Raw genomic sequence first — 13,884 nt, 5'->3', positions numbered from 1 at the left:
CCCTAATGAAGCAGGAAAATGGGCTGAAATGCGTAGGTCAACAGCGCATTCGATATAAAAAGTGGTTCTCATGAGCTTGCTTTAAAATGAAGTTTGGGTGTAAATCAAGCTGTTGCCCTGACGTGAGGCCTCAGGACATCCTCCTCCGTCCTTCGGAGTGAGAATCGCCGCAGTGCATGGAGCCCCGAGAAGGGAGATTTCCGTGTGTCCAGGCGACGGTGACGTGCGCAGCGCGGAGCCCAGCGGAAAGGGAGAGCGCGGCGGGTCCCAGCCCGTGAGCGCCCCCAGCCGGCGCTGCCTTAGGCGCCTCAACCAGCGTTCAGACTGACGGAGCCGCGGTAAGGCCGCTGAGCGGTTGTTCGGACAGGCTGCGAACTGACACCGCTTGTACGAATGAAGTTCAAGGGCCTTGAAGGTCGTGTGAGCGATGAATCCCTGCACTTTACGCGGCACGTACGTAACTAAACGAGGCGCGTTGAGAATGTGCTGAGATGCGACAGCGGCCAAGGCTGTTCCCCACCAGGCAGGTGAGCATCTCATCTAAGCGACGCCCCAGGGGAGAGGACCTGCTTCTGAGTGTGGCATCCCTGTCGCCTGCGGGCCCTTCCCAGCCTGGCTGCAGGGGCTGCTCTCGAAGGCCTGAGAAGCAGGCACAGGGACCCTGTACAAGCGTTGGCCGCCAGCTGCTCGGACCCGCGGTGCGGCATCCCCGGGACTCCCGCGAGCTGGGCTGGGCCTCGCTGGTCTCAGGTGGGCACCGAGGGCCGTGGAGGCCCCCCGGGGAGCACAGGGGGTGGCGGAGCAGTGCCCACAGGTGGGAGGCTTCTCTCCAGGACAATGTCCCGTGGGGCCGACACCCCAGATCAGACTGTGATACGGAGGTGGCAGGAGGTGAGTGGGAGGCCTCTGTCTGCTCACCATCGTCCTCTTCCACCCACCCCTCCTGCAGCCCCTACCCCTTCCCTCCACTGAGACTGCAGGACGGGGACCCCGGGGGAGACTGTGGATCCTTCCAACCTCTCCTGGGCTGGATCCTCCTCCTTGGAGCCCCCGTGACCCCCCATTTATTACTGTGTCTGGCTTTCCCGAGACATGCGTCCAGAGCTGGCAGAGCCCTGAAAGGTCAGGGTCAGGGGCCTCTCACCTGAGACCCGCAGCTCCAGGGGGTCACTGGGCTGTGACAGCAGGTGGGGGGAGGTGCTGGAGGAGCCATAGCACCTGTAGGTCCCCCTGTGGGCTGAGGTCACAGGATGCATGGAGAACTTAGCCTGGTGCTGCCCAGCTCGGGCCTTCGATCTAAGACGCAGGGGCGGACCAGCTGCCCCCTCCTTGGACAGAAGGAAGGTGTCCACAGCACTCCGTGACTGACACCGCAGGGTCACATTCTCTCCTGAGGTCACCATGGGTCCCGGCTGCACGGAGAGGGAGGGTGTGTAGGGGAGCTGTCCTAGAGAGAGGAAGGGCGGGTGAGGGGCTGTGCGGCCCTTGTTCTGAACTGAATCTGTCTGTCCTCAGAGTCTGTCCCCTTCCCCATCCCCTGTCTCTCTCTGTCTCCTCCCTCCCTGGGACCCCACACCCCTGGTCCCACCACCACCACCTGGGCCTCCCCTGGCAGGACCTGTGCAGGGTCCGGGACCCTGGCTGACCCATGGGCCCTCACCTGCGACCAGGATGTCCAGGGGGTTACTGGGGGCCGACCACTCGGACGACAGGCTGTGTCCACCAGAGCATGTGTACCGGCCCCCGTGGGAGGGTCTCACAGGGCCCAGGGCGAAGTCTGCCCCAGAGAGCCCAGCCTGGGGCTGCCGGCCAAGGAGCCAGAGAGGGTCACGCGCCCCCTCCTTGGACAGAGCGAATCTGTCGTAGCCGACATCAGAGCGACACTGGAGGGTCAGGCTCTGTCCAGAGGTCACAACAGGGCCCTGCAGGGTCAGGAGGGAGGGCTTTCCCGACATACCTGGGAGAAGACCAGCCGTGGATCTCAAGGGCTGATTCTCCCCAAACCTCCGTTGTACTCTCCTGACCCCCAGGTCTCACTGTCCCTCACCCTCTGTGTCTCTGACCTGTGAGCCCCGTGGTCCCCTCACCCCACCCTCTCATCTGGGGCTCCCCTGGGAGCAGAGCCCCCGTAACCTGTCTGGTGCCTCAAAACACGGATGGGGCAACAGTCAGACTCCCTCACCTGAGACCAGCAGCTCCAGGGGGTCACTGGGGTAGGACCACACCTGGGGGGCATTGTTGTAATAACCGTGGCATCTGAACGTCCATCTGGGGCTAGGGGTCACAGGGCCCACAGGGAACAGAGCCTGGAACTGCCCACTGGGGGCTCGCTGGGAGTCCAGGGTCGAGGAGGGCTGGCGTTCTCCTTCCTTCATCAGGACAAACCTGTCGAATCCTAACCGTGAGGCACACTGGAGGGTCACGTTCCCTCCTGAGGCCACGACAGGGCTGGGCAGGGCTGAGAGCTGGGGTTTGCCATGTGATCCTAGGAGAGGAGGAGGGGGCGGTGTTAAATGGGGCTCAGATCCCCCCACATGATCCCCAGGGCTCGGCTGTGAGAGGGAGACACCCTGACAGCAGACCCCCTTCCTGAGGACAGAGCCTGGGGCCTGGGGCGTGGACCCTGAGTGGGCTCGCACCTGTCACCACCAGCTCCAGGGGGTCACTGAGCTCTGACCAGCCAGTGGGACTGAGATAGCGACAGTGATATCGTCCTGCAGAACGGTCTGTCATGTATGTGGTGGAGAGGTTGGCCTTGTCCCCGGGCTCCAGTGGCTTCTGTGCGACCCAGGTCCATAAGCCTCCCTGTGTGACCCAGGTCCATAAGTTTCCCTCATTTTTAAGCAGGCGGTACTCCCGGGCCTCCAGGCTCCCCTGACACCAGATGGTCACAGATGTCCACCAGGGGATCACAGAGCTTGGCTCAGCCCAGATGGTGGGTTTGGGGAGGGTTCCTGGAAGGAAACAGAGGCTGGGTCACAAGACCTTCCCCACCCCCAGGTCCCAGTTCTGCCCAAACCCCCAGACGTCCCCCCTCTGTCAGCCCAGAAGTGCTATTCTCCGTCCCCCACTGCCTGGTGGGTGGCCCCTGTCCCCGTGAGGAGGTGGGACTGGGACCCTGGGGACAGACTCACCTGCGTGCACTCGGGTCCTGGGGCCCACACTCAGCCCTGGAAGAGAGTCCCCGTGAGAGCTGTTCCTGGAATCCTGAGCAGAACCCCTCTTTCCCATGAGCCTCTTGACCCTGGGGCCTCTGACAGACCAGGGCCTGGCTGTGGGGCGAGTCCCTCCCAGACTAGGGTGTCCCCTCCCCTCCTCAGATCTCACCGAGACAGAGCAGGGCCGTGAGGGTGGGGGTCATGGCGTCTCCTCTCTCTGGCTCTAGCAGCGCAGACGCAGGGACCTCGGTGCCCACAGGACAGACAGACACACAGGGTGTGACCAAACGGAGGCCGGTCCTCCCTGTATGGGTTGTCACGTCAGCTGCCTCACAGGAAGGGGAACAGCCCATCCCCAAGGACCTAGCCTGGCTCTGGTGTCCATGACGCTGCAGCAAGTGGACCCCGAGGCTTCCTGAGATGCCCCGTCCAGGGGAGGAGACCAGGGTATGTCCTTCCCTCCTGGAGCCTCCCCCATGGGGTCTCCTGCATCCTCAGCACATTCCTGGGGTCTTCACCATGGACAGGGTGCCCGGACCCCGGAAATGCTGCAGGGGATGTGGGTTCCTGCTGTGCTGGGAGCTCATGTGAGCACAGACACACGTGTGACGTCTCTGTAGAACGCAGGGGGAAGTCACAGTGGCAATGAGCCCAGAGGAGAAATACAGGCAAATAGGGAAGGAAGCACAGCCCCTCTCCTGGTCCCGGAGCGTGGGCTTTCTTTCTTTCTTTTTTTTTTTTTAAGATTTTATTTATTTATTTGACAGACAGCCAGTGAGAGAGGGAACACAGCAGGGGGAGTGTGAGAGGAAGAAGCAGGCTCCTAGCGGAGGAGCCTGATGTGGGGCTCGATCCTGGAACGCCGGGATCACGCCCTGAGCCGAAGGCAGACGCTTAACGACTGCGCCACCCAGGCGCCCCATGGGCTTTCTTTCTATCACAGCCTCCATGAAGCTTTCTATCACTTCTCTATTTTCCTATGACACCGTCCACACCCCATTCATAAGAATACGCCTGTGCAAGTCCCTCCTGGCTCCTTGATGACCCTTGTTCCTGGGGCAGAGCTGTGCTCCCCACACTGGGGTCCTGCCTGCAAGCTGTAGCAACAATACATGGGTGAGGCTCTGACTGGGGACAAAGCTGATTCTCATGTCAATACTACTCCAGCGTCCACTGCCCGGGTGACCTTGACCAGAGTGACCTGGTCTGTGGCATGATGCCCTGAACCGCACTCTCAGAGTGGATGTGGGGTCAGCGGGATCTGGACCATGGGTGGGATCAATCTTGTCAGTTTCCTGACCTGATTAATTGCGGTGTGGGTGAGACACCAGAGGCCCATGTGTCAGACCCCACAGTGAGGGTGGACCAGTGATGCACGTCCTTGAGAGACCCCATGTGCTCTTCACACTGAGAAATGCTGTTTGTAATGTTTCTGAAATTATTGACAACAGCCTATTTCAGGAAAGAGAAACAGAAATTTCTGGAATTGAGAGGGAGCACAACAGAAACAGAGGCCAAAGCTGAGTGACCTCCAGTGCCTGGGGTCAAGTTGGGGGGCGTCAAATTTGATTTCTGCCTCTGTGTGACCAGGAGAGGAGGCCAGGTCTTCACAGGCAGGAAGGGCATCCAGTTTCTGGGTGATTGTGGAAGCAGAGTGACCCCTCCACCATGTGCGGGGTGGGCACTGGCATGTCTCTCCCTCTGACGCAGCCCAGAGGTCAGCACTGAGCCACGTCCCCTCTGTGTGTGTGTGGAATGGTTCTGTCTAGTGGAGCCCCCACGGGCGTCTGTCCGTGAGTGAGTGTGCGGCTCCCACGGGAGCCATCCCTGCTGGACACATCCCTGCCCAGGTGAGGCTGAGTTGGGAGAGTGGACGCCAGGGGTCAGTGGGGCTACGACCATCCACCCCTCTCAGTCCTGAGCTTCAGGACGGCCCTGGGAGCAACTGTGTCTGGAACTCAGGTGTGTGGGAGGCGAGTGTCCAACAGGAATGGCCATCAGAGAGTGACCCCAATGCGATAAGGAGTGCAATGGAAGACTGTGTGCAGAGCCGTCAATCATAGCCCAGGTCGTGGGGAAACAGGAATACGGGAGACTCATTTTACTGGTAGCATGTGAAATCTTAAAAAAGTGAACGTTGAATTCTTGAAGCAATAACAGAAGTTATATTATGGAAGAAGATAGAAACTGGAAAAGAATTAGTCAAATACTCTGGAGGTAAAAATAAATAAATAAAAACTTATATAACAGTACTTATATAGATAGCACTGTATGTTGGCTGACAAACATAATAAGAACATAAAAATAAATAAATAAATAGAAACCTGATATAACAGAATGCCACGACTCGTTCCAACCATGAGAAAATGCAGCTGAAGAGCAGAACATGAAATCCAGATCCCACCTTACGCCAGTCAGAATGGCAAAAATGGACAAGGCAGGAAACAACAATTGTTGGAGAGGATGTGGAGAAAGGGGATCCCTCCTACATTGTTGGTGGGAATGCAAGTTGGTACAGCCACTCTGGAAAACAGTGTGGAGGTCCCTTAAAAAGTTAAAAATGGAGCTACCCTATGATCCAGCCATTGCACTACTGGGTATTTACCCCAAAGATACAGATGTAGTGAAGAGAAGGGCCATATGCACCCCAATGTTCATAGCAGCAATGTCCACAATAGCTAAATCGTGGAAGGAGCCGAGATGCCCTTCAACAGATGACTGGATTGAGAAGCTGTGGTCCATATATACAATGGAATATTCCTCAGCTATCAGAAAGAACAATTACCCAACATTTGCAGCAACATGGATGGCACTGGAGGAGATAATGCTAAGCGAAATAAGTCAAGCAGAGAAAGACAGTTATCTTATGGTTTCAGTCATTTATGGAACATAAGGAATAGCAGGGAGATCGGTAGGAGAAGGAAGGGAAGAATGAAGGGGGGGTAATCAGAAGGGGGAATGAACCATGAGAGACTATGGACTCTGGGAAACAAACTGAGGGCTTCGGAGGGGAGGGGGTGGGGGAATGGGATAGACTGGTGATGGGTAGTAAGGAGGGCACGTATTGCATGGTGCACTGGGTGTTATACTCAACTAATGAATCATTGAACTTTACATCAAAAACTAAGGATATACTGTATGGTCACTAACATAGCATAATAAAATAAAAAAAAAAAATACCACCACCACCAACAACAACAAAAAAAACCCACCCAGAAACATACTTGGATCATCCCTACCACAGAGAGAAGGAGTTCAAGTTCTCACCTTTAAAGATGATGTCCAGGTGCTGATTGATAACCAGGCCTTCACAAATTGTAGGAAACACCTTTTTATTTCTGATGAGTTTTTGTTTTCATTACGAATTGTTGGTGTGTTTTATCAAAAGCTTTGTCTGCATCTGTTGAAATTATTTATTTTTAAATTATTAATTAAAGTGTAGTTGACATATTCGTCCAACATAACGAGTCAACATGTGTATACATCATGCAGTGCTCACTATAAGATGTGCAGTTACCATGTGTCACACAAAACATTATTACAACGCTACCGATTATATTCCCTAAGCTGTATGTACATCCCCTGGCTCATTTAATATGTAACTGGAAGTTTGTACATATTAATCCCCTTCCCCTCTTTCACCCGACTCCCCATCCCCCTGCCCTCTGGTTTGTGAGATGGTCGTTTTTTACTTATACTCTTAATGTATTGGATTATATTGTTCGAGTTTTAAATTTTTAAGCTACTCTGTCTTCCCCACCCCCACCTCCAGGGTGCTCATGATGTAGTGTCCTTTTTATACATTGCTGACTCTTATTTGTGAACGTTTTGTTTAGAGATTTACATCTAAGTTTATGTGAGAGAACTTTCTGCGCCTTTTCCATTCTGTAATTTTCTTGACTAGTTTTGGTGTCAATTTCTTCTTGGCCCGATACAATATTGCTTCTTTTTTTTATTCTCAGGGAGGGTTTGTATAACTTTGTGGTGTGTCTATGCATGTGTGTGCGTGTGTGTGAGTGTATGCGTGTGTGTGAGTGTGCACGTGTGTATGTATGCATTGTATCCACGTGGGCGTAAGAGTATGTGTGTTTCCTAAGTGCAAAGCTTTGGAGGAAATTGCCAATGAAGCCTCAACAGACACATTCGTGTGTTACAGAATTATCCCCATGCCATCAGCTCACACTTCCATCCCATAACATCGTTGCCTTTCTTATATGTGTCGAGAACATTGAGGTGTACGCTCTTTGCGACATTCGAGAATATGCTACGGTGTTATGAGCTGTGGTCACCATGCTGTACATCAGATCCTCCGAACTTGAGGTCTTATAACCGCATAGATGTTGTTATCTGTAACCATAATCTTGACCAGCACTTCCCCATTTCCACCCCTCAGCCCTGGCAGCCACCGCTCTGCGCCCCATTTCCCTCAGGTTCCACATACTCCGGTTGGGGGGTGGTTTGGTCACAGTCGAGGCATTGAATGGATGCATGAGGTGATACCTATTTTCTCCTTCTCCATCATTGTAGTAGCTTCCATTTTGAGGATTTTATCCAGTTCGTCTACATTGTCTCACATATCAGCATAAAACAGTTCATAATGTTCTGTTATCAATTTAAAGTGTGTAGGGTGCGATGCCATTCAAATGGGGATGTGTGCCTCTCTCTCTCTCTCTCTCTCTCTCTCTCTCTCTTATTCTTGGCTGTTGTGGCTAGGATTTACAAATGTGACCCTTGTGTACAAAAATGAACATTTTTAGCTTTATTGATTTTCTCTATTTTTTATGTGTCCTCGTTACTAGCTAGTTGTGTCCTTACTATTTTCCCCCTTCTACCTTTATTTGAAATAAGTTGCTCTTCTTTTTCTACGTTCTTGATATAATAGGTACGTCACTAATTTTTGAAGGCTTTTTCTGTTCTAATATATAAGTTCTTGGTTCTTCATTTTCCCATTTCATAGGTTTGACGTGTAACATTTCCATTGTCCTTCAGTGTAAACATTCTCTCATTTCCATTTTGGTTTTCTCATTTCATTCATGGATTGTTGAGTAGTCCGTTCCTTTGATTCCCACGGTGTAGGGATATTACTCTCTTCGACGGCAGAATCTGGCGACTCCCAGAGGGTCCCGGGGGCTCCTACTGGTCCCCGTGAGGAGTCCAGGCTGGCTGGGGTCATTAGGTGGCACGCGCTGTGGGCAGCTCCTGTGCCCTCCAGGGTCCCTGCGGTCCCCCTCCCTGGAGTGCGGGGTCTGCGTCCTTCCTGGGCTAGTGGATGGCCAGAGCAGCATACACGCTGGGCTCTGCTGGGGGCTCCCCTGATTGGGAGGGAGGGGATGCACTTGTCTCCCGTCCGAGGGTCAAGCGGTTCAGCTGGGCGTAGGTCACATCCTCTGGGACGTCAGATGCAGCAGCCTGTTGTGGGGAGAGTGACAGGGGAGGTACGTGGTTGGGTGGGGGGAGACTGGGCACTCAGAGAAGAAGGGACCCACCTGACAGTCCGTCTGCCCGTCTTCCTCTGCCTGTCTGTCCCTTGAGTCCAGCAATCCCCCCGACATGGGGGAAGGAGAAGTGGCCAGACCCCGTCTGAGTGTTGATCTTGAGCGGCTCACCTGGGCGTACGTCCCTCCCTGGGGGTCGTCATCCTGTGTGTTCTGCTGCGGACAGACAGTGCGGGGAGGTTTGTCTCCTTGATGCCACTCCACCGCCTCAGACAATTTTCCACACTACTGCTGGAGTGATGCTTTCAAACTTTCAGGCAGATTAGGTCACTTTCCTGGTGGGCTTTCCAGGGGCTGCCTGAGCCTTGGGGCGTGTGATGCTTTCTACGGCTCTGACTCTACTCCTGACACTGTTTCTTGCTCATTTGGCTCCAGCCACATGGCCCATGTTCCTGATAAAGCATGTTGCTGCCTCAGGACCTTTGCACTTGCTACCCCCTTCTCTTGGTTTATTTTCCTTGGCCACACTTTGCCCTCGAGGACGCTGCCCACTTCCTTGCCTACTGTCCATCACCCATAAGGTGAGCTCATGGAGGGCGGGTCAGATTTGCTCACTGCTGTGCCTGCAGCACTGGGGGGGGGGGCGTGGTAAATGTGGGCTCCCTGTGCCCATTTGCTGGGTGAATGAATGAAAGGGGCCTAGAGACCTGTGGGGGATTCATTTCTTCATGCACCGTCTTGAGACCTGGGCATGCACCCCAACAACCAGAAGTCAGACAGTGGATGGGGAGCCAGGCGAGGGGAGCACAGATGAGGCCCCACGAGGTCACAGCAGGATGAGCCAGGGCACCCAGGGAGGGAGAGGGCCTCTGTGGGACCATGCTGAGACGGGGTGGTGTGAGGACAGAGTGGCCACTGGATTAGTTTGGCACCACGGGGGCCCTGGGGTCTGCACGAGAGCGGGGGTCTCACCTGATGCTCCAGCTGCACCCCCTCTTCAGGCTGTGTGTCTCCCACGGCAGCATCTGCGGGGGCAGAACGGGGGTACCTCTTGGCAAGGTCCCCTGAGCTCTCCTCTCAGGGCTGCAGACCCCGCCCCGCTCCCAGACGGGGCCGCTGTGATCCAGGGGGCTCAGCAGTGGGGTGAGGTGCCGAGGTCGTGCATGTGGGAATTCGGTCCTCACCCACTACCCCAGACCTTCCCAGCCCACCCCCAGGGCGGCCCCCTTCCTCTCACAGAGGCTCTCCTCCTGGGCGGCAGCAGCCGGGCTGGATCTGGGGAGGAGACGGGGTGTTAGGGGAGCATCGAGGGGGCGGGTGGGTGGGAGTCTGGGGGTGTGTGGGCGGGAGTTACCTGTCCTGCTGGCCTCTGTCCTTGGCCTCCGGGTCTGCAGCCCCTGCAGGGCGTTGGGAATCAGCCTCCCTCTGGGCCGGGAGGTTACGACCCCCCCATGTGATGCCAGGGAAGGAGCCCTTCACACATACTGTGTTTCTCCATCTCCCGACATTGAAAAGCGGGAAACAAAAGCAAGGGGCACGTGCGTCCCACCTGGGTGTTTTCTTTCTAGACTCTGACTGAGATTCTGCAAGTGTCTTTCTACACCAGCCTTTCCCACCTCCCTGGTTTCCCTCTGGCCGCTGCCCTGAGCCCACCCTCGGTCGGCCCACGGGGCAGCTTCTACCCCCAGGGCCCGTCACCCCCTTCCCTTCTCACCCCGCATCCTGCCTTTGCCCCGACGCCGGTGTCGGACCAGGAGGAGGACCAGGAGGACGAGCAGCAGGACGAAGGCCACCGTGGCCCCGATGAGGACGTACAGGTACCAGTGGGGACCTTGGGCACGAGCCACACCAGGACTGAGCCAGCGATGCCATTTCACTGAGCACCTGCTGTGTGCATTCACCTCTGACCCTGCCAACAGCCCTGCAGCAGGGGATCGCCGCCCTTCCTGCCCACTGCACAGACAGGAAACTGAGGCGCAGAGAGGTCATTCACGTGTCCCAGGTCGCCCAGCATGGAGGCAGCAGGGCTGGGGCTGGAACCAGGGCTGTGGGTTCCCTGTGCTCTCCTCATGCTGTCCTCTGTGTAGACACCAGGTCGGGGCTCTGGGCTCCTCATCTGGGGGCAGGGCCTGTCCCAGCATCTTCTGGAGCTGAGGGTCATTCCGGATTCCCTTTCGACCTGAACACCCCTAGCCATTGTGCTCCTCCCCTCCCCCTACAATGTCACCATCAGTGCTACAGAGGGACAGTACCCCCCATAGCTCATGACGTGGGGACTTCCCCCTGAGCCTCCTCTCCCAGGATCAGAGCCACGGTCAGAACTGAGGGGAAATCTATTCTAGGCCACGACTCTCTCCTTTACACTTGGGGAAACTGAGGCCCACACAGAGGAGGAGCAGGCCCTGCCACACTCCTCACTGCACCTGGCTGCTCCTCCCCGACCTGGGCTCCCGCCCTCTCCCTCTGCCATGAGCACCCCAGCCCTCCTCCACCAGCCTCAGAGCCCCTGGAGTCCCATCGTTCCCCTGGCATCTCTGAGAGACTGGAAGAAAAGCCCCTGGACAGCGGCCCCTGGGACTCACCAGCTGTGGAGCCTGGCCCTGTGGGTGGGGGGCCGGGATCTCTAGAGGAATCTGGGGAAAAGACAGGAGTGGCGGTGGGGCTGGAGCTCCCCCGAGAGACCCTGTCTCTGCTCACACTCTTCTCCCTCATGTGCCCCCAAGGTCCTCCTCCACCACCTGGAGAATTCTGATGATGGGGGCGAAGGACAGGGCAGGGGTGGGAGGACCCCATTTCCCTCCTTCACTGAGAGGGGTGGACCCCTCTGCTGACCCTCCCTTGGAGCCCCCTCACTCCCATCTCAGACCAGAGCCCTCCTGGGCACAGGGCCCTGAAGACAATGTTGGGACACAGAGGGGACAGGGTCAGGGGCCCCTCACCTGAGACCCGCAGCTCCAGGGGGTCACTGGGCTGTGACACCAGGTGGGGGGAGGTGCTGGAGGAACCAAAGCACCTGTAGGTCCCCCCGTGGGCTGAGGTCACAGGACTCATGGAGAACTCAGCCTGGTGCTGCCCGGTTTGGGACTTCGATCTAAGACGCAGGGGGGGACCGGCTGCCCCCTCCTTGGACAGAAGGAAGGTGTCCACAGCACTCCGTGACTGACACCGCAGGGTCACATTCTCTCCTGAGGTCACCATGGGTCCCGGCTGCACGGAGAGGGAGGGTGTGTAGGGGAGCTGTCCTAGAGAGAGGAAGGGCGGGTGAGGGGCTGTGCGGCCCTTGTTCTGAACTGAGTCTGTCTGTCCTCGGAGTCTGTCCCCTTCCCCATCCCGTCTCTGTCTCTTCCCTCCCTGGGACCCCACACCCCTGGTCCCACCACTACCACCTGGGCTCCCCTGGCTGACCTGTGGGCCCTCACCTGCGACCAGGATGTCCAGGGGGTCACTGGGGGCCGACCACTCGGACGAGAGGCTGTGTCCACCATAGCACGTGTACCGGCCCCCGAGGGAGGGTCTCACAGGGCCCAGGGCGAAGTCTGCCACAGAGAGCCCAGCCTGGGGCTGCCGGCCAAGGCGCCGGGGAGGGTCACGCGCCCCCTCCTTGGACAGAGCGAATCTGTCGTAGCCGACATCAGAGCGACACTGGAGGGTCAGGCTCTGTCCAGAGGTCACGACAGGGCCCTGCAGGGTCAGGAGGGAGGGCTTCCCCGACACACCTGGGAGAAGACCAGCCATGGATCTCAGGGTCTGATTCTCCCCAAACCTCCCTTCTCCCATCCTGACCCCCAGGTCTCACTGTCCCTCACCCTCTGTGTCTCTGACCTGTGAGCCCCGTGGTCCCCTCACCCCACCCTCTCATCTGGGGCTCCCCTGGGAGCAGAGCCCCCGTAACCTGTCTGGTGCCTCAAAACACGGACGGGGCAACAGTCAGACTCCCTCACCTGAGACCAGCAGCTCCAGGGGGTCACTGGGGTAAGACCACATGTGGGGGGCGTTGTTGTAATAACCATAGCATCTGAATGTCCCCCTGAGGCTGGGGGTCACGGAGCCCACAAGGAACAGAGCCTGGAACTGCCCACTGGGGTCCCACTGGGAGTCCAGGGTTGAGGAGGGCTGGCGTTCTCCTTCCTTCATCAGGACAAACCTGTCGAATCCTAACCGTGAGGCACACTGGAGGGTCACGTTCCCTCCTGAGGCCACGACAGGGCTGGGCAGGGCTGAGAGCTGGGGTTTGCCATGGAATCCTAGGAGAGGAGGAAGGGGCGGTGTTAAATGGGGCTCAGATCCCCCCACATGATCCCCAGGGCTCGGCTGTGAGAGGGAGACACCCTGACAGCAGACCCCCTTCCTGAGGACAGAGCCTGGGGCTGGGACCCTGAGTGGGCATGCACCTGTCACCACCAGCTCCAGGGGGTCACTGAGCTCTGACCAGCCAGTGGGACTGAGATAGCAACAGTGATATTGTCCTGCAAAACCTTCTGTCATGTATGTGGTGGAGAAGTTGGCCTTGTCCCCGGGCTCCAGTGGCTTCTGTGCGACCCAGGTCCATAAGCCTCCCTGTGTGATCCAGGTCCATAAGTCTCCCTCATTTTTAAGCAGGCGGTACTCCTGGGCCTCCAGGCTCCCCTGACACCAGATGGTCACAGGGGTTCCCCTGGGGATCACAGAGCTTGGCTCAGCCCAGATGGTGGGTTTGGGGAGGGTCCCTGGAAGGAAACAGAGGCTGGGTCACAAGACCGTCCCCACCCCCTGGTCCCAGCTCAGCCCAAACCCCCAGAGGTCCCCCCTCTGTCAGCCCAGAACTGCTGATCTCTGTCCCCCACTGCCTGGTGGGTGGCCCCTACCCCCGTGAGGAGGTGGGACTGGGACTCTGGGGACAGACTCACCTGCGTGCACTCGGGTCCTGGGGCCCACACTCAGCCCTGGAAGAGAGTCCCCGTGAGAGCTGTGCCCCGAATCCTGAGCAGAACCCCTCTTCCCCGTGAGCCTCTTGACCCTGGGGCCTCAGACAGACCAGGGCCTGGCTGTGGGGCGAGTCCCTCCCAGACTAGGGTGTCCCCTCCCCTCCTCAGATCTCACCAAGACAGAGCAGGGCCGCGAGGGTGGGGGTCATGCTGTCTCCTCTCTCTGGCCCTGGCTGTGCAGATGGAGGGACCTCGATTCCAGCCCAACAGACAGATACACAGGGTGTGGGCACTCGGATGCCAGCCCTCCCCGTCACGGGGTTGTCACGTCAGCTGCCCCACAGGAAGGGGAACAGCCTGGCTGTCATTTCCCCAGGGCTGAGGCTG

At 57.3% G+C, this 13,884-nt stretch overlaps 2 protein-coding genes across 14 annotated transcripts in view; both read right to left on the bottom strand.

The window, feature by feature from the left end:
- LOC103680283 (leukocyte immunoglobulin-like receptor subfamily A member 6) overlaps positions 1–6,558 on the bottom strand; it is a 12,190-nt gene extending 5,632 nt beyond the window's left edge. For 2 of the 8 annotated variants that reach the window (XM_040633874.1, XM_040633873.1), the window contains exons 1-6: positions 3,328–3,751; positions 3,135–3,170; positions 2,640–2,954; positions 2,183–2,485; positions 1,661–1,957; positions 1,145–1,447 (exon numbers count right to left, since the gene is read on the bottom strand). In XM_040633874.1, the coding sequence (XP_040489808.1) occupies positions 1,145–1,447; positions 1,661–1,957; positions 2,183–2,485; positions 2,640–2,954; positions 3,135–3,170; positions 3,328–3,511 (1,438 nt within the window). In that variant the 5' untranslated portion in view covers positions 3,512–3,751. Of the gene's footprint in view, positions 1–6; positions 462–485; positions 869–1,144; positions 1,448–1,660; positions 1,958–2,182; positions 2,486–2,639; positions 2,955–3,134; positions 3,171–3,327; positions 3,764–6,425 lie in introns of those variants that run through there. The other 6 variants (XM_040633870.1, XM_040633868.1, XM_040633875.1 and 3 more) reach the window with 6 other exon arrangements.
- Positions 6,474–13,820, bottom strand: LOC103680284 (leukocyte immunoglobulin-like receptor subfamily A member 6). Of its 6 annotated transcripts, none has more exons than XM_040633863.1 (13): positions 13,673–13,820; positions 13,480–13,515; positions 12,985–13,299; positions 12,535–12,837; positions 12,013–12,309; positions 11,533–11,835; positions 11,176–11,331; positions 10,308–10,562; positions 9,948–9,990; positions 9,831–9,868; positions 9,566–9,618; positions 8,645–8,809; positions 6,474–8,567 (listed from the first exon to the last, which is right to left on the bottom strand). In XM_040633863.1, exons 1-13 carry the CDS (start codon positions 13,704–13,706, stop codon positions 8,421–8,423), a joined length of 2,145 nt encoding a protein of 714 aa, XP_040489797.1. In that variant the 5' UTR covers positions 13,707–13,820; the 3' UTR covers positions 6,474–8,420. The 6 variants fall into 6 exon arrangements, with proteins under 6 accessions (XP_040489797.1, XP_040489799.1, XP_040489798.1 ...); XM_040633865.1 differs by having other exon boundaries at positions 8,765–8,809; XM_040633864.1 differs by having other exon boundaries at positions 8,645–8,806.
- Positions 13,821–13,884: the final 64 nt, after the last annotated feature.

This window comes from Ursus maritimus, unplaced genomic scaffold, assembly GCF_017311325.1.
Source record: "Ursus maritimus isolate PB19 unplaced genomic scaffold, ASM1731132v1 scaffold_19, whole genome shotgun sequence".
In the NCBI taxonomy this organism is placed as follows: Eukaryota; Metazoa; Chordata; class Mammalia; order Carnivora; family Ursidae; genus Ursus; species Ursus maritimus.
Note: the sequence above shows the minus strand (reverse complement) of the source record. Positions and strands in the feature narration are given on the sequence as shown.

Coding starts and splice junctions, on each gene's coding strand:
- LOC103680284 (XM_040633863.1), bottom strand. CDS start 13,706: ATGACCCCCACCCTCGCGGCCCTGCTCTGTCTTG. Junction 10,563..11,175: donor AGGGCCAGGCTCCACAGCTG/GTGAGTCCCAGG, acceptor TCTGCGCCTCAG/TTTCCTGTCTGTGCAGTGGG. Junction 8,568..8,644: donor ACGGGCAGACGGACTGTCAG/GTGGGTCCCTTC, acceptor TCCCCACAACAG/GCTGCTGCATCTGACGTCCC.